The sequence below is a fragment of the Lygodium microphyllum genome, chromosome 26 (genome assembly GCF_053477565.2).
Source record: "Lygodium microphyllum isolate KBCC chromosome 26, Lygodium_microphyllum_v1.1.10, whole genome shotgun sequence".
NCBI classification, from domain to species: Eukaryota; Viridiplantae; Streptophyta; class Polypodiopsida; order Schizaeales; family Lygodiaceae; genus Lygodium; species Lygodium microphyllum.
This window is the reverse complement of record NC_141160.1, coordinates 72430490-72454622: the sequence shown is the minus strand read 5'-3', so window position 1 is coordinate 72454622 and position 24133 is coordinate 72430490. Positions and strand designations below refer to the sequence as shown.

Genomic DNA, 24133 nt, shown 5'->3' with positions numbered 1-24133 from the left:
AGGAAGCTATATAAGAATACAAATACCACACAAGAGTTTTCTTTTAGACATAAGTAAAAGACAGGGTTGACACACATTTGTCCTCGCTCATCATGAGGAGTTGAGTCCAACACTTTTTTGCATGAGCAAGAGTACACATGGGCACTTCAGTTGCAATAAAAAGAGCAACAAAAATAACCATGATATAGAAACATAAGATGTTCAAACACAAAAGACTGTCAAATGAGGAAATTATGTTAGAGATCCCCTGTCGCAAAAGGAAAACCTCAAAAGAGCCAACTGTTGGAAACAATGGCAAGAGACCAACAAGCAACAAGAAAAGAGCAAGATGAAGCTGCTTGATAATGAAGAAGCCAAAAATAAAAAAGATAATAATAAAACTTGAATTAGACTAGGATGAGGTGTGTACAATTCTGAAGAACAAAACCTCTTAGGGAGAGAAAAGAACTCAAGTGTTCTGTTTGTGTCCACATATCAATACCATAGTATATGCTACCAATCCTCCCTAGGAGTGATTATGCAAGCAAGTACATGAATATGGCAGATCAATCTACAAAGGATAGTATGTTTAAAACTTTGTGAAGATCTTCAAAGTTCAAACTTCTCACAAGTTAGGGCCTTTCTGAATATATCTGCCAAGTTATCATCTATTAACATATAGAGCAAACTGAACTCACCTGCTAAGAGTCACTCCCAAAACAAAATGGTATTGCACTTGAATGTGCTTTGTTGCAAGCATCAAAGACGAGATTCTTCACATCTTCCAAAGCACTCTGACTGATACTGGTAGAAGATAATTTGATCAACACACCATGTTAGCAAACAGTCATTTGCACCACACACATTTGACTGGATCTATGAAGGCTACCTTATACTCAATTTCATATCTAGAAGTGGCCACAATAGGTTGCTTTTCGCTCCAGCCATGATAATACATTAGGTTCTGAGGCGAAAGTAAAATCCACTATTGGGCACTCTATTATCATAACAACCTGGCTATTCAAATCAGGAAAAACATGCAACTACCGATCAGCAGCCCCTGGATAGAATAAAGCATGATAAAGTCATCCTTTTGTCATATAAACAGAATGTGCAATAGTAGTCTAGCAATCCCAAGTCTTGCATCTCAAAGGTAGAGTGTGATTCAACTTGGAAGGCTGAATTTACATGCTTATCCAGACAAATGGAGCAAATCATCCACTTATAAATTGATGACCAAGAGAGGGCCTATGTCTCTTCACACAGTGTGCATTATTACTCCTGAGCATTGCAAAAACCACAAGCCAACAAGTATGCAGTTATCTTTCACACCAAGCTCAAGGTACCTACTTAAGACCATAAGAGTCTTTCTCAACCTGTATATTTTTGCCTGATGTCTGTCAATAGCAAAACCAAGAGGCTACAAAACATGTGCCTCTTCATGCACCTCACCATTAAGAAAAGTAGTCATGACTCATAATGTCCAACGAATGTACATTCCATCCATAAAAGCCTTGCAAAGGTCAACGCTACCATCTGTTTTTCTTTTCAACTTGCAGACCAACCTACTACCAATGGCCTTTTGACCTTGAGGCAATCGATCCAATACCCTATGTCATCCTTGAGTAGGGAGCATACTCATCCACCATGGCATACATCCAATCCACAGTATCACATATATAAGCAACAAGAGCATGGTTATCAACAAATAAAGTACGAAATACTCTAGAAATCCCATCTGAGCAACTACTTTGACAAAACAATCACTACTCTCTCTCCAAGAACTGCTTCATCTAATTCATTTAGTCAGTAAATTATTAGGTGATATCAATGGCTGCACATGAGACTGTGCACATGGTAAAGAAGCATGCTCTCCATTAATTTATCCAATACCAAAGAAGGAAAGGAGAGTATCTAATATATCTTTAGTAGATACACTGTATTGCCATTCCATTTAGATAAAGTACAAAACTACCTTTCCTACAAAGATTGCATCCTGGCTAACGTTCGCTTTCTTGAATCTTTGTAGTAAGTAACACACACAAGTGCAACACAAGGCTTTCTATGATACTGAGTCTCTGAAGGCGTCACTTTACAGTTAGACACATCTTCTGTATGTAATTGGCTCACATGTGATGTAATAGCTTCAATATCTCATTAGCTCACACAACAGCTTCCAACCAAAAACTACGAGGCAAACTCTACATCGTCACCCTGCATCATGCCATCTGCATAAGAGCCCCATTTTTCTCTCAGCCAAGGAGAGCAAGGCATTCTATGCATGCTCAATTCCTTTTCCAGCCTTAAAGTATGAGACCCTTTAGACAAGTACTCTCCTCCGCCATCAATACATAATGCACCAAGAGTGCAGCCAATCCCATGCTAAGTCATAGATAAAAATGTTTTAAGCATACAAATACTTCTGACTTCAACTTTAAAGGGTAAAATATGTAAATCTTTTGTAGACACCAATGGATGTCACATATTACCCATAACCATGAATTGAAGGTGTCCATATACGACCACGAACAGCCCTATGTACAAGTTCTAATTTCTTAGGTACTTAACTGAATTGTCTTTTTAGTTCCATTTGGGCTAAAAAGTAGCAAACCCCATGATTTCTTAGTTGGAAATAGGTTAGCAAATGTTTTGTTGATCAAAGGCGAACAGTTTAGAAAATGGAGCGAAATGTTACTCAAAACCCTGACTTAGTCTTTTGGGGTGAGTTTCTTGGATAAAATATCCAATTTTTCAAATGGGGGCTATTTTGTGAGTTTTTATGCCCACTAAATTAGCCGTATTGCAAAACAAAACCTCCAAAAAAAGTATCCATTGGACTAAACTTCACCCTTAACTTTTACCCCAGCTACATTCTACCAAGAATACAGCCCTTAAATATATGTTTGCTAGCAACATCAAATGTGGTCCCCTAATTCAAGTCTCTAAACTATACATGCCACAACTTCACATCATCCATTCACAGTATAACAACACATGCATTATCATGCACACCCCTTTCATGAACATCCATTCTATAAAGTTCAGAATGTCACGTCCCTAACCCAACCATAATGTCAGCATGGTTGTGATCATGAACCACACCTTTATCATTCTCAAAAATAATTGTAATTATCTGCACTAATGGCAGAAACTGACAAGAAGTCCTTTCTTATCCCCCATAAATAAAGCATGCATAATAGAACAGTCTAATACCATTTATTGGCATATGCTATACATTATGATCACCTTGATCAGGATATAAGGTGTTGTCAGCAGACTCAACAGACCACTTTTATGAAGGCATGTCAAAGAAGTAAAACAACTCCTTTTGAGTAGTAGTCTTCCTGCACATATTGGGCAGAAGCCTTATTTTCAGAACCAGAATCTGATAAATCAGAAACTGCCAAACCTTGTTTCTCTTTTCTTCTTCTCTTTAATTTGCAATTCCTATAGTTCTTGATAATGTGACCTTTAAGTTTGCAATAGTGCCAGAAAAATCTCTTTGTTCTTATCACTCTAGTCACCATCTTACAAAATTTTGTCTAGAATCAGACTTTGGCTTTGAGCCACCAACGTAAGAGGCCGTTTCCTTTCCTTTGTGATGACATGCAGCATCTGATTAGCTATACACATGACAGAATGATTTCGTCTAGACTACTCTTCTTATAGCAGTATCAAAGTCAATTCATTGAATGTGATGGGCTTCAGATCTCCCTTCACCATAAGCCAAATTGAAAACCTTCATACAAGTCTGGCAAGGCATTCAACACAGGTCACTAAGGTACCATCTGGAATGACATTGTCAATTGCAGCAAGCTACTCCTTGGGATACATAAGTTGAGTGAGAAATGCATCCGTAGAGTTATCGTCATTCATATGCTCAAGATTAAAGTATTTATGCACATAGGCAACTCATGCCTCATTGTGCACAACATACAGATTAGCAACGAAACCTCGGGCCTGCTTGGCAGTTCCACATGAGCAAATATGAGGTATGATTGCTTGCTTGACAGATACAGCAAATACTGCATAAGCCTGTGAAACTTAGTATACCATCTAGATTGTCGTCGTGTGGGTGCCATAGTCCACCTCTAATGCTGTATCAATTTGATGTCAATTTGCACTGGTGATGAAGAGGTCTGTAGAAGGGGCGGAACAGAGACTCTGATACCAATTGCTGGAGATAATGGTAAGACAGCAAAGCAAGAACACAAGAAAGATTCGAGAAGCAATAGGAGAGCAAGATGAAGCTTGCAACTCCATTATTGAAGATAATTAAGAAACAAGAAGTTACCAAAGGTAAGTACATGATCCTATAATGGACTAGGGTGAGGTGTGTACAAGCCTGAGGGGAAACCATGCGTGGTCCTAACTTCTAAGTGTGTTTAAAAATAGTATACGCCACATAAGCACCTACGGAAAGAAACCAACCCTTGCATGAAGTGCACAAACAAAAGTTTGCTACAGAGGAGTCAACGTTGAAAATGATAAGAGTATTTGTTCGAGGGGGACAGGAAGTTCAATCAATTTCAAACACACTCAACTTTGATTGACGAGCTAGCAGGTATACAAATACATGTGACATAAACTGTAATTGCAATTCTTTAAACTCAAACTCAAACCTAAAGGCTCCTTAAAATGTGTTACAAACTTAAAGAAGTTACCCATAGCACATCAGGAACCTAGATACTGCATACCTGTTTATGGCATCAAGGTATACAGCCCAAAGGATAGATGCTGAAACGGCAGGAAGATCAGGATGTGTGATGATGGGTGCACAAATGATCTTGGTTCGTGGTATTGCAAGCAAGCTATCGAGGCAGCACCACTGTCCACTTAGCATAGAATAGATCATAAGTACTGAAAGTACAAAACCTCAAATTTGTTCAGATATTTACCCGCATTTTATAATAAACAGGCCCACTGAACAATCAACCATGCATACCACTAAAAAACAGTGTAGCTAGATATTGAAACCCTCCAGACAATATGCAGTCACTGTTTGTCCCTTCACCACAAGATTAAGACTGTAACAACTTCTAAAAGGATTTGATAGCTTAAGTAGGCTCTAAAGAGCGACCTTGGGATCCTCTGCAATCTACAAGAAATCCAGCTCATGAAATTATGAAGCTGATCATGCAATTTGTCTGAACAAAAAACAAGTTTAGAACATTACCTTTTGTTGCAAAAGAGCTGCCCGCCTACTCCTTGCCAGGATATTCACTTGCAGAAGTTTGTTGATATTCTCTAAAAAGTTCCAGATAAAGACATCAATAATCCGCTCATCCTTTACATCTTCCATGACCATAGCATGTCTGATTGTTGAAAGCACTTCTGGGCTGACAGTTGTAGCCAATGCAGAGAAAACAGAAGCTAGAGCTTCGTATAAGCAGATATAAATTTCTGCTTCAATCTGCAAAAGGTCAGAGAGTGCGCTTTCACATCAGCTACCTGAGAGCTCATTATGGATGCCAATTGGTTCACAGAAATGGAACAAAAACCTTGTGTATACCACAGATCCACTAGATTGTTTATATATGCTTTTCATTTTTAAATTCCTACATATTGTCTAACATTGTCCTTCCAAACTGCTTTCAAGCTTCAACTACATGGCATCTGCAGGCATTTATGCTATCAATCTATGATTTCAAGCGTTTCAATAGAACATGCAAGACTGCACGGGTGCAAACTTTTTGAGCAAATAACATCCACATACATATCAGGGTAACCTGCTCAATCCTTCAACCCATATAGGAAATGGCATGGTAAATAATGCACCTTATTCTCTAGAAAAGGCAGGTATCATCATACTCATTTCCATTGATTGCATAGCTGATGTTTGATTGTGACCTCTGGTTAAGCTTGGAAAAGGGGTGATTGTACTTGCGTAAGGCAAAGTCATTACAGAGTGTTTGATCACCAAATATCTTTTTCCAAAGAAAAACAGTATATTTATAACACCTCAGAGACAATCGCCCTGAGATAAAATACAAAATACAAAGAACCCTGTAGAGAGTAGCTTGGTACATCATGAACACAATAGTTGTGTCAACAGCCAATCTGGTGAGCTGTAATACCAATCATCTGAGGGGCTATGTGAAATCACCAAATATAAACGCTTATATAACCTTAAATAAAGATTTTATGAACTATCAAATGTGTCTCACTAAGATGTGTGTCACTAAAAACAACTCCAGAACTCTGCCTGAATAAACAAAGATTTTCTGGAGTACCAAATGTGTGTCACTGAACAACTCCAGAACTCTTCCTGAATGGCTCTAAGGTGTGCACTCTGTTTAAGCTCATTGATCTGAGACTAGCATGAAAAGCTCATTGAATCTTACATCAACGCTGATACCATGACACTGAATCATGCTTTGCAATTAGCCAACTTCTGCAACGATGATCTCCATTGTCCATGCATGTCAAACACTAGAAAGCTGACTGAAATTGCCCAAACACACATTTTTATCAACCTGAGAAAGCATCCATAAGTGAAGGAAAACTGGATTCTCTCTGGCCACATATTACAATGACACTGGCTGATGTCTAACTGAGAAGGCATTCATTAAAGTCAATATCATTGACCATGTTGTGGATGAAGGTGAGCCGTACATAAAGAAGAAGATAGATAATTAAATCAGAGGCATTACAAATTCTAATGCATAAGGAGTTCCTGTTTTGATAGCAGGAGCAAGCCATACACTGCTGGAGGTGGGTTGGCACACGTGTAGCCCTTGGAAGGCATATCAACTGCAGATTAACGTTTATAGATATTCTTTTACTAAGAAAAATAGATGTTATAAATACCAATGAAAGGCACTTAACAAGCCTGAAATGATCAATCACAAAATTTATTGTAAATGGTTCTAAATGTTTCATACTTTACACGACAAATGACTAGATGTCAAATACAAAATCTCTTTCAGACCCAAGAGTTTCCCACCTTCACGGGACTTTGGAAGCATGTAAACTAGCATAACAGAGAGAGACAAGTAATGAACCTGCCAACCTTCTCAGATAAGATGGTAAATAATCTAATTAAGCATTAATTACAGCAAGCATAAAATTCATATAAACTGAAATACAAATGATACCAATCAATCTTAGACAATAGGCTCTTGATTGACCCTAAAACTAGCGCCCCTTGCAGTACTTCTTTAGCTTCTATTGAAATTGGGTCAAGGACATTAAGATTTGTTGGCTCCAAGTACTACCCAATGTCTCTTGCTATTAAAAATGACCAACAAGCCCTTCAATCTAATTTGACCCTTAATCCAATCTAACAGGAGGTTGACCTCCAGATGACCCTTGGCTGGTCAAAATGAACCCCAAATCCAGTTGGAATGATAGGCCTCTTGACATCTCTAGAAATTCCTCCTTCCACAAATTAGGGTATCAACTTATGGAACACAAAAACTTTTGGTAATCCTTGAGTTTTGGAGCTGTTTTAATGAGCTAATGAAGAATTTAATATGTAATGTGTCTTTCTAAGCTTAACAGAGATGAGATGGGCCTAGGGACAGAAGTCCATTGTTGGTTCAGCAAACCAATCTAAGTGCCCCTCACGGGTCAAGAAACGCACAAATTGTGATAGCTAACCAATAGTCATGTGACCATGAGATCTACATTGTTTTGGTTGCCACCACTATGCCTCTACTACTCAACATCAAAATGGCTCGCCTTTTAACAACACTAGTAATACCTTTTTCTCATTACATTCTGCCATCCCACTTTTGTTAGTGATTGTGGCTCATTCGACTTCTCTTCTTAATTTTGTTATTCATTTTTGTTTTTGCCTTTCCCTTACTTCCCCTTTTGAAAGGTGGAAACAATGGCCCTCTTTGTAGATGAAAGAGGAGCTCCATTGTGGACTTGGTCAAACAATCGTGCATAATGCAATAGCTTACACTCAACACAATAGAAAGTAGGCATGGTCACTTGTGAGATCATCAGTTGGATAAAGTTAATGTTACACTTCTCGTGTTCCTCATAAGTTCTAGTGTGAACGCTCCCTTAACCAAGGGCACTTTTTATCTTTGGGCTAGAAAGGGTTTTTTCCCCATGTGAACACATGTCATCAATGGATGTGGTACTTAGTACCTTCGGGATTGTACTTTCATATCATTCTCACATAGTAAATGTGGCATTCCATCACTCTCCTCTCTTGCTATTCACTTTTCGTTTTTTTTTTTTGGTATGTGTGTGTGTGTGTGTACATGTTGCTAGACCAAAATCTGACAATGGTATCAAAGCATACGTTGTAGCTGCCACCAACACCACCTTAGCCGTCATTGAGCCTCAAGCTCGGCTGCTTTTACTCCTCACTGGCTGTCCATCAATTGGTTGCTGTGTGCACTCATTGAACATGCACCCTGATGCCCGTCAATGGCAATTTGTGAAATGCAATGATCTACTGCCTCTAGGGTTGAAATCAATCATCGCCAGCCTGCTCACCGTCTTTTGCACGTCGCCTATCCTGACGGCTTTGTTTTTTGTGCTATAAGCTCTCCTGCTGCTTGCTTTTTGTCACACTGCCTAGTAGTCTCTTCAACACCATGCACGTCTCTCATTGCCGACAGATCATCTCATGTTGTCCATGTGTTGCGCAATCTACCCAACAGTCAATAAAACATTTAAATATTTATGCTCCCCAGCCTTAATCAGCATTAAGCCACATAAAATAACTCCTATTCGAGTGCAGCCCCCATCCAGGCAAAAAAATTTTGAGCATTTTACAGCGGTCATTAATTTCCTTGAAGTTTCTTCAAAAAATTTGGAGCTTTTGCTTGAAAAGCCCAAACCTCACCAAAATTTTGGGGATTTTACATTCATTGCTCATAATTGCATGATTACACGCCAAAATTTGGGGCTTTTCAAGCTGGAGCCCAAATTTCACAAAATTTCAGTGAATAAATTTGGGGTGGTTGTGAAATTTTCTCAAATTCATTGAGATCGAGGCCCATTTAACATTCTACATCAAGATTTGTGGACATTGGACCCCTTTCAATTGCAAATTCTTCATGGAAACCATCAATTTTGCTAAAAATTGTAAGTTTTTGGGGCTTCTCTTTATTTTACTTTTGTGTTGCCCTTGCATTTGTACTTTGGACAGCCATTGGTCACAAATACTAGCAATTTTTAGCAAGGCATAGTCGGGCAAAATGATTTTCTTAACATGTTTACAGGCTCCGATAAACTGGATGGCACTAGTTATCCCATGTGGGCATACATGATCAAGCATGTTCTTGTTGCCAAGAATCTTTGGGGTTATGTATATAGTTCAAAAGTTAGGCCTGCAGGTCTAACTCCATATAATGCCACATGTTCTTCTAGCTCATCCACTGTCACTAGTGGATCTTCCACTTCACCTCTTCCTGCACCTTTCACTAGAGTCAGTTGAGATAGGATAGGCATGATGCCCAAGGTCATGCTTTGATTACACTCTCATCCAAGAGCTTGGTTACACCACATATTCGGTCATGCACAACAGCCAACGATGCTATCGATATGCTTGCTTCATTGTATCAGGTGCGCAATGAGGCTCGTGTGGCCTATTTGTGCAACCCGCTTGAGATGGAGTAGATGACAGAAGGTAATTTTATGGATGTATACATTACATGTGTCAAGGACACGTGTCAAGGACATCATATAGCAGCTTGGAAATATTGATGAAATAATTTCTTATGCCTCTTTTGTATCTACAATCTTGGTTGGCTGACCTGATGATCAACATTTTGCCACTCCATTTTGCTTACCTACAAAAGGAAATGCTAAAGCATACACATTTGATGCATTGGTGTCATTGTTATTGCAAGAAGAGCACTCAAAGGTGAATCACTCTAGCATAAGTATGGACAACCAAGCATTTGTAGCCAACCATAGGAACAAAGGGAAATCATAGCAGCTCTCAAACTCAAAGAGTAAAGAAAATAAACTTCTTCCACAAATTATTGCAGGAAAAAAGGGCATGTTATTGAGGAATGTAGAGAGAGGATGAAAATTCAACAAATACCAAGGATGCAACCGCACAATTATGCATTGTTTATATGATCCTTCTTCACATAAACATGGTCTTTTACTGGCGGAAAATTGCAGCACAAGGTATTTTGACAAAGGAGCTTCAAAGCACATAATGTTCTTTCATGACTTGTTTGTATCATATACAAATGTGCAAAAAGGAGGGATCTATTATATGTGCAAATTATGCTTTCTACGTAATTCAAGGCATTGGTCAAATTCCCATTATTGCACTAGATGGGAAAACTATCATGCTTGAAAATGTTTTGTATGTGCCAAGCATAAAGAAATATTTGATTTCTCTTTCAGCCATAGTGCTGGTTTTATGGTTAAATTCCACATGGATTGATGCAATGTCTATGACTATAGTGATGGATGCATTACAAGTTGATGCCACCATTGTGGATGACAGTGAGTTATAGCATGCTCAATGTGGTCAACTTAATTATGGCATTGGCATTGGCTGAAAATGACACAGGTTGATGCTTTAAAACCTTCTTCGTGTTGGCTGAAAATGACAGTGGATGCAAGCTAATTACACTACGTACCAATCAAGGGAGGGAATACATGTCACAGAAGTTTAACTCTTTTTTTTGCTAAAAGGGGAATTCTACATCAGTGTACTACACCTTACACACCTCAACAAAATGGTGTCGTAGAAAAGAAAACTCACACTTTGATGGAAATGGACCTTGTCTGCTGTCACACAATAAGCTGCCCCCAAAGTTTTGGCATGATGCTATTATGTGTGTAGTGTGTAGTGTATGTGTTGAATTGCAACCCCACTAAAGCATAAGCTGAATGTACACCTTATGAGGCTTGGAATGGCCAGATGATGTCCCATATTTCTATCTTTGGTTGTTTGGCATATACTTTGAAACCATAGCCACGAACACATAAACTGCAAGACAAGGCTGTCAAATGCATCTTTATGGGTTACAATGCAAAAAGTAAGGGTACTACTTGTACCAACCCTCGACCAACAAGATTTTTGTTAGTAGAAATGCGGTATTCATTGAACATGCTGGTCAACCCTTCATGGACTGCAAAAATCAGCCCTATGTATGGCCTATGGACATGCTTGACAATTTCTTGCCATTATTTCACCAAAGTACACCTGATTTTGGTCAATTTCAGCAACCTACTGAGGGTTTACAGGAGCAAAATCAACAACAAAAACATACTCAACAACAACCTAATTTTCATCTCATTAATCACCGCATTGCTAATGATGAAGTAACCGATTAGAGGGCTGCTATTTACAAAGCTAAAACAGTCCCTAGATGGCTGTTAGATACATTACTGAACAGGAAACAATCCGTTCCACTTCTCGATATAACTAGAGCAGCCACTTGTAGCTACTACATTTTTTACATGATGCTTTGAAGAATGAACATGCAACTAGGAAATCAAAAATGGACTCTATTCATAAAAATGGCACATGGGATTTATATGACTTGCCTGTTGACAAGCATACTATAGGCACAAGTGAGTTTACGAATTAAAACATAGATCTGATGGTAGCATGGATCGCTACAAGGCACATCTTGTTACCGAAGGGTATGCCCAACAACATGGGATTGACTATGATGAGAACTTTGCACCCACTTCACATATGACCACCATTCGCAATGTCATCACTTCAGCTGCTCATTATGATTGGCATATACATCAATTAACAATGAAAGACAGCCTTTCTAAATGGTGATCTTCATAAGGAGATTTATGTCACACAACCTCTTGGCTTTGTTTAAAAACAATCAAAAAGCAGAGTGTGGCGTTTGTGTAAGGCTCTCTTTGGTTTAAAGGAAGCACCTAGGGCATGGTATGAAAAGATACATGCATACTTGATTGCTCTCGGCTTCAACAATACATACAATGAAAGCACACTTTATATTCGCAAAGATGGGAACAACATCTTGATTCTCATTCTATATGTGGATAACATGTTGTTGACTAGACCTCATAAGACAATGATTTCAGCCTTAAAAGTTGAACTACAACTTGCTTTTGATGTGATATATCTTGGCCACATACACTACTATCTTGGCGTACAGTTCACTATAGTTGAGGGGGGCATTATTTTGCAACAATCTAAATACATTGGGAAACTTCTTGAGCATTTTTAGACGCAAGACTACAAGCCTATCTCTACTCCTATTGAGACAAGCCACAAGTTTACACTTGAGGATGTAGGAGAACCATTTGATGCTTCTCTTAATCAACAGGCTGTTGGCTGTTATTGTACATGACCAAAAATTCAGTTTGGGTCTCTCAATTGACACGCTTTATGCACAACCCTCGTACTAGACATTCGCAAGTAGTTAAACATGTCTTTCATTATCTCAGAGACACTCAAACATTGGGCCTTTCTTATCCAAAGGCACTTCTCTTTGCTTGCATGCATTCACTGACAATGATTAGGCTCGTTCTTTTGACATGTGGGTATCCACGAGTGGTAATTGTTTCATGTTTGGTGATTGATGTATTTCTTGGTTGAGCAAGAAGCAGTCTACAATGGCCACATCTAGCTATGAAGCTAAATACAAGGCAGCATTTATAGCTACATTGGAATATGTATGGCTCAAATGCCTTTTGGTCGATCTTACTATGGAATGACAATCACCCACTCCTATCTATATTAACAATCAAAGTGCCATGGCCATTGAGAAATCCAATTTTTCATGCTCGGACTAAGCACATTGAGCTGCATTATCATTATGTCAAAGAGAAACTCCATGCAAGGGAGATTGACTTGGTTTATGTCCCTACCCATGACAACTTGGCAAATGTGTTTACAAAAGCTTGAAGCCTTTCACAAGGCTCTAGACTTGATATCATTTGGGGATTGTTTTGCCTATTACCCGTATATGTTCACATCATTCACTCGAGGGGGGTTTGTCACACTTATCGTGTTCCTCTTAAGTTTTAGTGTGAACGCTCCTTTATCCATGGATACTTTTTACCTCCTAGTTGAAGAAGGATTTTTTCTCCGTATGAACACCCGTTAGTGGGTGGTACTTAGTACCTTAAGGATTGTACTTTCATATCATTCTCACATATTGGATGTGACATTCCAACACTCACTTCTCTCTTGCTATTCACTTGTTCATTGTGAGTGTGTGTGTGTGTGTGTGTGCTGATGAATCCTAACCTAACAGTTAAAACACCTAGGTGGCAAGTTATTAAGAAACGATGTAGCATGGTCATCAGGGAACTTTAAAAAGTCCTACAAGGGTGAATTCCACATGTAACTACCAATAGTCAGCCCTTTCAGTTCATCCCAATCTACAATTTTCAACTCTAAGAGCCCATGGTCAAGGTTGATACATCAGGTCCTATCAAGAGCTACATAGCAATCAGTCAAGTATTCTCATCACTCACAACAAATATTGTCAATGTATGTATTGTGCCCTAGCATAAGCAAAAATAGTATGTGAACTTTGAGGTGTCACAAAAACGAGGTAAGATAGGTAGGCACAAACAGAGCCCAGTGTACCATGTGATGCCTAAGGAGGCACTTGATCCCATGGCCATTGCCCAAATATAGGTTGAGGTACCAGATAGTCAACTAAGTAAGAACATGTGTACTATTTCTGGTACCACCCAAGCAACACTAGTCGGTTGGTACGCTTGGGTAGATGACCCTTGCAAATAGATCCCTAAAGGTGATTGGTTTGAGGGATATACCTCCACCAGTAGTGCACCTCAACCACCCAGTTAGACATAAGTATAGCATCTTAAAGGATAAGTATATAAGAATTGTGTTTCCCCAGTGTGGTGAATTGGACTGAGGATGGACACACGTGTATGTGCAACGGAAGGAAAGCATAAAATTCATGGGATTTATGTGTGAGATATAAGAGGAAGAGAGAAATGTGTGTATGTAGCAAAGGATTTTGTGAAAAAGTTGGCATGATCCAAAATTGAAATTGGGAAGTGTGATTTTGAGTTTGAGATAATGAAGCACCAAAATTCATTGGTATAAGCATGAGATGTAGACGTCTTATTTAACTTTTTCTTATAATCACCATTTCTTGCATTTACATACTAGTATGGCCCAAGATCTTTGTGATAACTTACACCCATTACATGCCTTTCAAAAGGAGAAATGAAAAAGCTTGCAAAATTTGAACCGTACATACTTTTCATTGTACTTGGTAAAACAGATGACATAGAATAACTAATGTTTCCCAACTCAATCTATCCTCTTCCTATTGGCCCATTGGGGGTAATCTGTGCCAACTTGGATCTCCAACTCACATGCAAGAACCTCCGAGCTCTGGCTTGGTCAACGGACTCATATGCCAAAGGTGTTATGTGAGATAGATTAAGAACATACCATGCGACTTCGCGCTTGTTGCAACTTTATCTTTCCTGTATCTGATCTTCAAGAGTTCCATATACTCCTTAGGAGCAAGCTCATACAATCCTTTTTCTACTTCGAAATCCTTCAAGGTTAAAGCTCTAACAGAAATAGCTGAGAATACCACTCCTTTTCAGCCTTTGTCATAGACTATGAGGGAGAGTTTTTTGCTAACATTGTGGAAGATGACATCTCCAAAGGTGTCCTTGCATTTTAGAAAGACAAACTTGTGTTGAGGTAAAAAAGCATTACAAATTGATTGGATCTCTAAAATAGCCCCAAAACGTGTAATTTACCAAAATTTTCGTGAAGCAAGGTGCGATGCTAGAGAGTTTTTGTGTTCCATAAGCAAAACCCTAATTTGAGAGGATCTTTCTACATCTATAAATAGACAAGCCACCCATCATTCAGTGCATCCTTGTCTTGTAGGTTTCAACCATCTATCCCCCTTCCACTAGCTGTCCAACCCCCAGCAACTATTGCTATGTGGTCTACAATTGTTGCCCAACCTCCCACTACTGCTGGGAATCAGCTGCCATCATCTTCAAGCGGTTACATTGCTGGATTTACCGGTTCGAGCCCCACAGATTGCTGCATTCTTGTTTTCAGCCTACTGCCCTTCCATTGCCAGCATTGGCCTGATTTGCATTTGCATCTACATTACGTATTTTTTATATTTTCAGCACTTTTCTTCATTGGCCTTTGTTCCAACTAGTGGTTACTGCACTCGGGATCCATCTCCAGCGGATGATGCACATCAACACCTCCCTCACCCTACTCCCACAAGAACCATTGACTGATGGACAGCTCTAACCTTGAGCACTTTGTACATTTTCTCATTCATTTACAGCATTGATTCATTCACTTTAGACTTCTCTTTCTTCTATGTTTGTATTTGTGTTTCTGTGTTTGCATTTTGTGTTTTGTGTTCTGAGTTTTGCGTTTAGGGTTTGTATTTATTGTGTTACTATCTGAGTTGTTGCATTTTAGTTGTGGTTCCACATCCTATGTTTTCTCTACCCAAACCCTAGCATATCTTCACATTTTATCAAAGCCACTACTCTTCTAAAAGTATCCTATGGCTATCATGGAGCTTGGTTTTGTGCAAGATACATGAACGGCACGTAACTAATTCATGATGGCTCAAACAACTCCATTTTCCGATCCTTTGATGGTTTCTCAAGCTACTTCTTCAATGGAGGCCCTAAGAAGGCATTATGGTCTTGATTTGAAGGACAATGCCCATCCACTAACATTTCTATTGGGAATTTGTAGCAGCCAAGTTGTTATTCGTCTCATAATCCTTCACAAGATACATCTTAGTTGGAGCACTCCATTGACGAGACTTATCGCCTCTTAGTTGAGGAAACATTGTCCATTTGAGACAGCTGAAAGTTCAAACTCTTCACAATCAAGCCCAATGGCAAGTTCATACAATTCATTTTTGTATTAGTTTAATTTTTTCTATAATGCTCCTTATAGTTATGCACGTACCAAATGTAAGTCACCATGGAGACCCAAATTGGTCCTCGTATGGTTTTAAAGAAAACTCTATGTTCAAATATGTTTCACAAGGTAATCCTTCCTCTATTTCATTTGAATATGAGTTTGGTGCTTCCCATTTACCTTCAGATTTCTTGTCCTTACCTCCTGCTTTCACTTCACGTTCAGATTTCTCTTCTTTCAATCTAGATCCTTACTTTAGATCTACAATAGGTTATCCTATCTTAGCGCACATTGTCTTTGATGCGCATCTTAGGCCATCAATAGTAGACACTAAGAAGTATACCACTTTGCACCGTGGTACATCATTAGCAAGAATCCTACCCTTTAACATTGTGTCTTACACACAGCTTTAAGTGTATTACTCTATCCTTTCGTCGTGTTGTGTAGGGAATCCCCCTCCTACACACCATGCCGCCCTCCTCGATTGCTCAAATGCATGAATCCCCATATTGTATTGATGAGTCACCTCTTTGAAGCAAAGATGGAGTGGAAAGGAATCACCTCCACATTTAGATTGGACTCCAACTTCCCCGATTGACCCTAAACACGAACCGTGTTCCAACACTAATGGTCAATCTCCTTCTTTGAAGAAGAAAAGGAGTGGCACACACTCACCCTCACAAAGATCTTCCTAGAACTTAGAACTTCTTTCCTAAAACCTATAGGTTTTATACATTTTTCTCGAAACTAGGCCATGTGGATAACAAATGTCATTCAAAGGTCAAGCATCTTAGACCCACACCCAAAATCACCTCAACCCCAACTAAGTGTCTTCTACCCACACCAAAGTTGAATCCAATTCCTATTTATAAACCAATCTCAATCCCCTTTGGCAATAGTAGTGCCACTCCAAGGAGGTCAAGAGGGGATCTTTCCTAGGGAGGTAGTGCAATTTATCCACCCCCTCGTATCCATGTTCATCAGTGGCCGGTGCAGTGGATCCTGGATTATGCCTCATAGCATCTCTAACTAGTTTGGTCTTTACCTTCCCCTAGGCTAGTCTCTTAGGAGCCCTAGGTTATCCTTAGGAACCTTAGGCTAGTTTCGTTTTGGATTAGCCATAGTTTCTCATGTCTTCTACTACACACTTCTTTCTTTTATTCACTTCCGCTACATCTCACCCGCACAACATCTAAAGCATCTCAACATGAAACATTTGGTCTGTAGGTTTCTTTCTTGATCTTTTCATGCTAGGTTTTGTATTCCAATTAGGACTAACATTACATGTATGTTACTGGTCCTACCTAGGCCGAAGGTTAGGTTCTTGGATACTTGCCTTGGTAAGTATTGCCTCCATCAGCGTGGAGACACAAATAGTATCTTCTCTCTCCAGATCAAACATTCTTTTTCCTTATCTTGGCATCCGTCTCTCTTTTCTTTCAGTTGAGATGCTTTTTAACTATCATTATTTACACTTCTAGTTCACTTTTCATGACAAGTGGACTCCTACTTTGGTGATTGTGCCTTTGTACTCTTGGCAAGCATGGAGTTTCAGGCATGCCTACGACTCTTGGTCAACATTGGTGCCCTCTTCTCGAGATCAAGTATAGGCTCATCTCAACTACCTTGATGACTAACTTTTCTTTGCTCTTCTAGTAAGGAAGGTTTAGGTTTTTCTTCTTCATCCATTCAATCTATTTGCAAGGCAAACGGCTCTGTTGGCACTTCTCGACTAGCATGGAGCCCTCCCCCATGGTTGAGATTTGGGCTTGTCTACACCACTTGATCACCAATGCAACCCTCTTCGAAGATCGAGTAGGGGTATATTCCGCGTACCCAAAAGGTTGATTCTCCCTTTGACCATTCTAGCTAAGGGGTGTCAGGTCTATCTCCATCATCACATTTATCATGGTTCATGGCGCCATACAAAGACTGACATAAGTTTCTCTTCCTCCTTTACCATCAACATCCATGGTTGAGAGAGGGTTCCTACCCTTCATTGGTATTTTACAAGTTTCAACATTTGTTTTTTATATCAATCTCCCTTCTCTATTGTACCTTCTCTTTGCAATACATGATGATCATTATCTTTGTACTAGGGCGCTTAGAAAGGTGAATAATTTTCCCACGAGGCACACTGTCTAAGTGACAACTTCTACAAATGCATTCTCATCAGGTAACACACTAATATGCATCTCATTGTGCAGAGTGCCCCTGAGTGGATTCTAAGCTGTCTCCACCATTGGTTCTTCACCACCTCACCACCACATCACCATACTTCTTTACCACTTTTTCTCCTCATCAACACCCACAAGTGGTTGGAATAGCTTGTTTATTTTATGACATGTTGGACCTAACCATCCCTTTTCATTCTTCCCATAGCACACAATTACTTGATAGGCTACAAACTGTATGTTCTCCACCCAACAAAGAAGGGAAGAAAAAGGTTCAATGTGGTTCCATCTACCTTTGCAAGTCTTAGTAGGCACTAGATAGCCAAGAAGCACCCTTTCTCCAATGTCTTGCCTTATCTAAGGTCATTGCTTAGCCTCCCTTGATAAGATATCCATCCCCTTTGTAGTCTTGTTAAGCCATTGGGCAAACAGCATGCACCCTTTATCCAATGCCCTAGCTGCTTTGAGGTGAGACACCTTAGGGTAAAAATGGACTTGAGCTTTCCTTCTAATCCCTTTCTAGCTCCAATTTTGCACATGAGAGGGGTGGTGAACCGTGAGCTAAAAATGCATAACCAAATATTTATCTCTTTAAAACGGTCCCAAAATATTTAAATTACCAAAAGTTTCATGAAATGGAGCACCGTTTCTCTCACGAGGATGTGAAATTTTGAGATGCTTTAATCTTGCTAATAACATTTGATTAACTTATTAATCAAATATAAAAGGTTCTTTACCACATGTGATGCACATGGCAATTACTTCATGGTAACAGGCCAAAGACCCCAAGGATGCAATGGGTATCAAAAGTAAACATTGTGATAAGTTATGCCAACTAGGTTTTGGTACTCAGTTGGTGTCAGTTTTGACCCTAGGACAATCGTTTCACCAATAAGTATTAGTGGTGACACTAGGGACTAGCATTAATTAATTAATTAATGCCATTCAAAGGGTCCACAAACGTTGGAGACCACTCTAGATTGCAAATAGCCTAGCCAATTTAATTATGGACGAGCACATTCAAGAGTTGAAATTAATTTTCAATATTATTTGATTTTAAAAATTAATTAAAGGTTGGATAATACTGAAAAATGGGGTTAGAAGATTGCCACTTGGCAAAAATGCCCATGTAAATTGAGAAAACGTTTTTGGGGGGATTGAGTCTCAGCTATTTCGATCAATTTTCAGCTTTTTTTGGGGGGGGGGGGAGGGATTGTTGGTCCATTTTCTAATCAGAGAATAGCAATTTGCTGCAAAAGACAACCATTAAGTAGGAACAGCAAAGAGAGAGCTTCCAAGGGTTGGCAACAACATTGTTGATTGGGTGACAGCATTTTGGAAATGCCTGGCAATAGGTGACTGCATTAAATGCAAGGTCGAGCTGGCAACAAGTAGATTTTAGAGTTTTCTCCCAAACAAAATCTAATTTCTCTCTCATCTTACCATACAAAGACAACCTTGATACAGATTAGTAAAGGAAATCTTTCCAAAACAAGCTAGAGACGGACAGCAGCAAGGTGACCTGCTGGCTGCAAAAACACAACAGTCAGCAGTGAGAAAGCAGTTTGGCTGCAAAACGCAGACCTGGCCGGTCAGGCAAGAGCTCCAAAAGATGGTTGGATGGCTGGCCGGGAGCTGCTGGAAGATGAAAATGCAGATGCTGCGGGTGATGACAGGCAGTCAGCAGTACCCTGGCATGCTTGGCGGCAGCTAGAGATGAAGAAACACAAGTTCAGATGATGACCAGCAGCCCCGCATGAAGCCACAGCAGGTGGGTGACATCTCTCCTCAGCAGAAGATGTCTTGAATCAGCTATGGCAACACTCCTCAAACTGAGGTAATCTCCGATAGAGGTGGAGACAGCACTGGAAGACGAATGCCAACTGAAGACTGATGAAGGAATGATCAAGGAAGCAGGGCTCAATGACAAGGCTCCTATTTATAGAGGATTGGGGGTGCATTTGACCTACTACCAAAACTAAGCCAGTAAATGTAATTCATTCAGTGTTTTCTGCTTTTGGGGCTGCTTTAAACAGACTTAATTATTGGTTTGATAAAATCCTAATTTTAGTGGCTCAGCACTACCTAAGCATTAAATGCTTGCCCAAACTTTTGTTTTACCCACCCAAGATTTAATGTTCTAACCACTATGGAACCAATGCTTTTTCAAAGTTTTATTTTGAACCTTTAGAAATTAAACATCTGAAGATTCTGCCCATCTCCAACACTACCAGTGCGATGTGCAACACACCCAAAGAGCTAGAACTGAATTCACATGCTGGTGACATACCAGCCTCTTGAGAAATGGCAAGCGATCTCAATTACACCTAGATAGGATTTTAAAGGTATATCAAATAGATACATTTGACAACCTAACCCAACCAACATTTGCAACTGTTGCCACCGTATGCATGTCCCAACATGTATTACAAACTGAATTGACATCCAAACAGATATATTGTCACCAGATTGTATCACCAAACAATCTCTAAATAGTTGAGTTTGCCTAAACCAAGGCAATGAGGTTGCTAATTCCCTCTTGAGCATCAAGCAATGCTCCAATGTGCACTCTACTAAGTCTGACCCACAGCCAAGGTGGTCCCAATGGAAATGCATCAAAATTAAGCTACAACAACTGAGGTGAATTTGCTAAGCCACGCTCGTCCATCTTGCTTGCATTCATCAGTGACTAATTCTAAAACTTCACCAAATAGCGACAAGAAACTTTGCCACTTAACCTTTTCTTTCCCTATGTGCCAAGATATATTTTGGAACCAAAATCTCACCAAGTTCCTCTACTCTTGGTTTCATCTCATACATTGTAGACTCTAGCAAATCCCCACATCAAGCTCTAAGAAAACTTGTATGGAAAGCATTATGCATCCTTGAACGATTAGTTAGCTTGAGAAGGCAAAACTTAAGAAGGCCTATAGTATCTAAACTGAGCTTTTAGTACAAGCATTCTTTTCCCCTCATTTTCTTAAGCCTTGTCTTTTTAGAAGGCAAAAGAACCCAATCACCCTTTGCAAACTCTAAAGCTTTGAGGTCAAAATCCAAAGCTTGCTTTTGCTTTGCATGAATCTCATGGAGAGCTAACTTCACTTTACTCCAGCCACATAAGCAAGCGGAAAGAGGCCTTTCTTTGCAGCTAGGAAACTAGCAGTTTGTTAAACCCAGGGGCTGTATATATTACAGCCTGCCTCACTTGTATTTCATTAGCCTTGTGCTCAACACCTCATTGGTGCAACTAGCTAGAGAGAGTGTGTTTCCCTTGATAACTAGTTATTTTGTTGTTTGTGTATCTAATAGTTTACCTTGGTGATAACTTTCACTGAGCTGTTCTTGATAAAATTTATTTTCTTGATGACCACACAGATGGATATTTTAGGTGCAGTCCAATACTATTCAGAAACATTGATACAGCCTCCACCCTACCTCCAACAAAATAATAGAGTTCAGTGAACAATAGTTACTCATACATTAAGGCTTCCTAACACTTATGCAAGTGAAACTGTGCAGTCCAGTGTGGTCAGCCAGTGTAGCCAGTGTCATGCAGCCAGTGCACCCAGTTTCAAGGTATTATGTTAGGCATAAGCATTCAACTATGTTCAAACCTAGCTATAATAATCATGCCTTTCCAGAGAAGATCACTTTACCTCTGTTTTAGCATTCCTCAAATTTATTGATTTCCATGAAAACTCCCATATGAAATGCAAAGCTGAATCAGGAACTGCACTGCCTATGTGTTCATGCAGCCATTTAACAGCACTTGCAACTGTCCCCACTGCAACAACCTGCAACAAACAGTGATCTCTACATGGTTAAAGCAAAGCTGAATAGGAAAGAACAATGCAAGTACACCAAATTAGTGTTTGTTCAATGTTACAAAAAAACTCTGATGGATTACTGCAGCCACAACAGCATCCATCATATAAATTATCTAGCAAACAAAGGCCACCATTACACAACATGCTCTAATTCATTCACAAAAGGGAACAAAACGAGCACGCGGACCCGCGGACAGCAGAGTAGTCGAAGGCAGATGGGTGTCTGCAGGCATGGCAGCGCGAATGACAGGAAATAGGAGCAATGGAACCCGTGATGAACCAGAACGGCGCTCAAGACCAGGATGCGCAAAACGAAGGCTGACGGGACAGAAGGGCGACGGCCGCCAGGACTTATGACGGACGGGCGACGGCTTATGCCATCTGCACATGGGGGGAACCAGCCAACGGATGACAACGAATTGGCAAAGGCGAACTCTCTCTCTCTCTTTCGTAAAAGGTAATTGTATTAATTACGAAAAAAGGTAAAAATTTACATGATTACAAAATACACAAGGGCCCTAAGCCAACTTGTGCAAAACCCCAATACTAGGCTACGAAAAAGTTACACAAGTCATGGCAAAGACCCAGAGGAAATTGCCATATGCCAGGGAAGCAGGTCCTCCTGAGGGAGCAAGTCCGAATGCCGAATGAGATCTATCTGCCAATGCAAAAGACCTTTAAGCCGGGCAAGTCTCTCTCTCTCTCTCTCTCTCTCTCTCTCTCTCTCTCATAAAAGGTAATTGTATTAATTACAAAGGTACAAGTTTTCATGATTACAAGATACACGATGGCTCTACCCCATCGTGTGTAAAGAGCACACTATCTCTTTACAAGAACCAGATGACCTAAGAAAGTCATGGCAAAGACGCAGAGGAAATTGCCATATGCCAGGGACGTAACTCCTCTCGAGAGAGCATGTCAGAGTGGCAGAGAAGATCTATCTACCAATACAAGAGACCCTTAAGCCTAGCAATATGCCGCTGAACATTATAGGCGGAATCAAAAAGAAAAGCATTCCGAATGGTCCAGTTATGCCAACAGCCCCAATATCAAAGAAAGTGAAACACGATCTTCATATGTGGCTGTGTCGGTGTGGGGTATTTGGGCTGCACAAAAACCCAATCAAATGGGCGCAGCGATAAACCAACCACCGCTCGCCAAACGGCTGACAAGAATGACCAAATTTTCTTAGCGATGGGACAAGAAATAAATCGGTGACGGGCGGATTTCACACTAGTGGTGCAAAAGAAACAGTTGCCGTTGGAGATTCGACGCTTAGAAAGAGCTAAACCAAGCGGAAGACCACCAATCATCACCCTCCAAAGAAAGACCTTATATTTGAAGGGTGTCTTGTTTAACCAGCCCTCCATCACACTTGCCCTCCACCATGACCGGGATTTACGCAATTCCCATAGAGTATTAGCTTTAGTAACCAGCCATTGATGATCTTTAATCAGAAGATGATACACCTCGTTAGCTAAAGCCTTTTCTAAATTTAGCCGGCCTGCGAAGTCCCAGTCCTGCCAGGGACAATCCGAAGCAAGGGCAGGAAAGGGGTGTCTGCTCTGGAGCACCATCAAAAGATGTTCCCATAAATGCCTGTATCCACGAGGGATCCTGAAAAGCCTCCTGGCTGTACAAAAGGATATCAACACATTGCAACTGGCAAGGGTGGCATGCGCGACTGAAATTAAGCCCAAACGTGCCATGTGGTTGAATTTTGGTCGAAGCTTATGTTAACCTTCCTACGAAAGTAACCGCAAGACTGCCAACAATTCCAACTGAAAAGAATTAGTAGCTAAGCGATCCTCCGCTGGATGCCACTGAGCCTTCCGGAGGACCAGTCTCCAGGAACATACCAAATGGGCAAGCAGAGATAAAGAAGGTTTGGAGAACCGACAATCGGCATTAAGAACATACCAACATCTCTGGATTTGGGTATTACCATGCACAAGCCCGTGATCCTCAAGAAAATAACGGGCTATAACGACCCACGGATGATGATCCGAGCACATGGCACGGAAAAGAGACCAACGGAGTGCCAGCATCATATGAGTTTCGGCATCTAAAATAGCCCCTCCACCCATGCGTTTGGGGGTGCACGCATGCAACCAAGAAATCCAGGAAATGCCTGCATGCAGAGAATCCTTCTTCCATGACATGAAACGAATAGACTGAGTAAGAGCATTCAGTGTAGTAGTAGTCCATGGCAGCAATGGCAAGAAATATGTGAGCATTGGCAACATAATTGTCTGGGCTACTTTAAGGCGAACATGGAAGGGACAGGCCTGAGACTTCCAATACAGAAACTTAGCCGACAG

At 40.2% G+C, this 24133-nt stretch overlaps 1 protein-coding gene across 9 annotated transcripts in view; it reads right to left on the bottom strand.

Annotated features, from left to right (window-relative positions):
* Positions 1 to 24133, bottom strand: part of LOC148013402 (tRNA/rRNA methyltransferase (SpoU) family protein) — a 239083-nt gene that overhangs the window by 112411 nt on the left and 102539 nt on the right. For all 9 annotated transcript variants that reach the window (XM_087667522.1, XM_087667524.1, XM_087667515.1 and 6 more), the window contains 3 exons: positions 21642 to 21779; positions 5156 to 5392; positions 4677 to 4807 (listed from right to left, as the gene is read on the bottom strand). In XM_087667522.1, the coding sequence (XP_087523648.1) occupies positions 4677 to 4807; positions 5156 to 5392; positions 21642 to 21779 (506 nt within the window). The remainder of the gene's footprint in view (positions 1 to 4676; positions 4808 to 5155; positions 5393 to 21641; positions 21780 to 24133) is intronic.